Source organism: Populus alba, chromosome 6 (genome assembly GCF_005239225.2).
Source record: "Populus alba chromosome 6, ASM523922v2, whole genome shotgun sequence".
Lineage (NCBI taxonomy): Eukaryota > Viridiplantae > Streptophyta > Magnoliopsida > Malpighiales > Salicaceae > Populus > Populus alba.
In genome coordinates, this window is record NC_133289.1 from 23,895,939 (window position 1) to 23,897,662 (window position 1,724).

A 1,724-nucleotide genomic window follows, 5' to 3' on the forward strand; every position below is an offset into this window, starting at 1 on the left:
AATATTGCAATATCAATCCCTATGGCTTGCTTTCTTGCAACTTATTTTGGTACTCTTGGACGCTTGCTTTCATCTATGGCTTCGAGCTTGATCATAAGCGGTAAGTGGGCCAATTCCATTGACCCAATCTCTAGAGTTTGGGTACCCAACTTCATATAGCAGCCCAAAAAGTTAAAGGCCTTAAAATTAAAAACTTCACATCCGGGCAATCCATAATCGCCAAGAAACCCATGTATAGAAGCCCTTATATCAACACTCTAGGGTAAGGGCTTTTCATCAGTAACCAGACCAAGTAGCAGCAGAAGCCGATCAGAAGCAAGCGAAAATGGTAACCCTCGCTATGCCTAGATCCATCCTGTCCAGATGGGTTTTAAATTTGAAGCTCAAATTTTGATTTTTGATGTATGTTTGTATATGTAGCCGTCACACAAGACATTTAGGATCAAGAAGAAACTAGCAAAGAAGATGAGGCAAAACAGGCCTATCCCTCATTGGATTCGCATGAGAACCGATAACACCATCAGGTCTTTTTCTTGTTTACGTTTTTTTGCTTGCCTTATAGAAAAGACAAAAAAGTTTTAAAGCTATTGAATGTGGGTTTTTTTGGTTTTTTAGGTACAACGCCAAGCGCAGGCACTGGAGAAGAACTAAGCTTGGATTCTAAGGTGTTTTGGGTGTTTGGAATATCGGGATTTGTTAATTTAATTGGGCTGTAATTCGTTGGAGATTTGATTAAGAAGAGAATAGGATTTTATTTTGTTTTCTATGGAACTCATGGGAGTCCCACCTGATAAATGTGGCTATGTTTGAAGTATTGATTTGCTCAAGTAATTTTCAATTTTGACGAAACTTGCAAGTATTCGAATTAGTGCTCTTTTATAGGCTGGGAATGCTGAATTGATTTTGTTCGTTGGTATGCATTTGAATGTATTTCTCTTACTGTTTTATTAGGTTTCAGGTGTTATTAATTAGGGTGGAGTATCCTTGCTGTTTCTCAGATTTATTAGCTTAGGTAATGGAAGTTAAGTGTCTCTAGTTTTCTTCTAAATACCAACTATTGCCCAAGCTAGGCTTAGTGGATCGACTTGTTTAATTGCTTTGATGCATTACATTAGTTAGTCCAGTAGCTGTCCTTAGGTTGATTTGCAATCTATGGTTCAGTTGTGATTCAACTTTACATGTTCAAAGGAGGTTCTGTGTTCTTTTGTATAATGTTTATATGTCTTATTTTCAGCTTGATTATCTTTTCTAGAATCGTAGTCTTCTTTTCATTTGATTTTTGAACAAAATTTCTTGTCCGAGGGTATATTTTCTGCTTCTGGCCATAGCTTGTGGTCTAGTTTCTAAATGCAATCTGCCTTATCATGGAGTCTTGAAGACAGTTCAAGTCTTCCATAGCTTGTATTTTCATGATCATGAATTTAATTTTCTAATTGTAATTTGGGGATTGCTTATGGTGCTTGGTTTTTTACCTGTTAATAAACGTGTTGCCAATCTCCAAATTCAGTGGGTTCTTATTCACTTGTGCATTCAAGGTTCGTTATTCCTTGGTATCGAAATCCACACCAGGGGGATCTCATTCGCAGAGGATTTCTGCGAGTCTTTCCTGGCCCTGATGAGCAATTCTAATCTTTGTATTTTGTAGCATCACCAGGTAAGCATCATGAGTGGGCGTGTTCTCTTAGTGGGCCGACAAGAAAGATTCTCTTTACTCATTTAAGACT

The 1,724-nt window shown here is 37.6% G+C and overlaps 1 protein-coding gene across 1 annotated transcript; it reads left to right on the forward strand.

Moving 5' to 3' along the window:
• The first annotated feature begins 204 nt into the window (after positions 1-204).
• On the forward strand, positions 205-849 carry LOC118035302 (large ribosomal subunit protein eL39). Its single transcript, XM_035040832.2, has 3 exons — positions 205-328; positions 421-524; positions 616-849. The coding sequence occupies exons 1-3, from the start codon at positions 326-328 to the stop codon at positions 662-664; spliced, it is 156 nt and encodes a 51-aa protein (XP_034896723.1). The 5' UTR covers positions 205-325; the 3' UTR covers positions 665-849.
• The last annotated feature ends 875 nt before the right edge of the window (positions 850-1,724 follow it).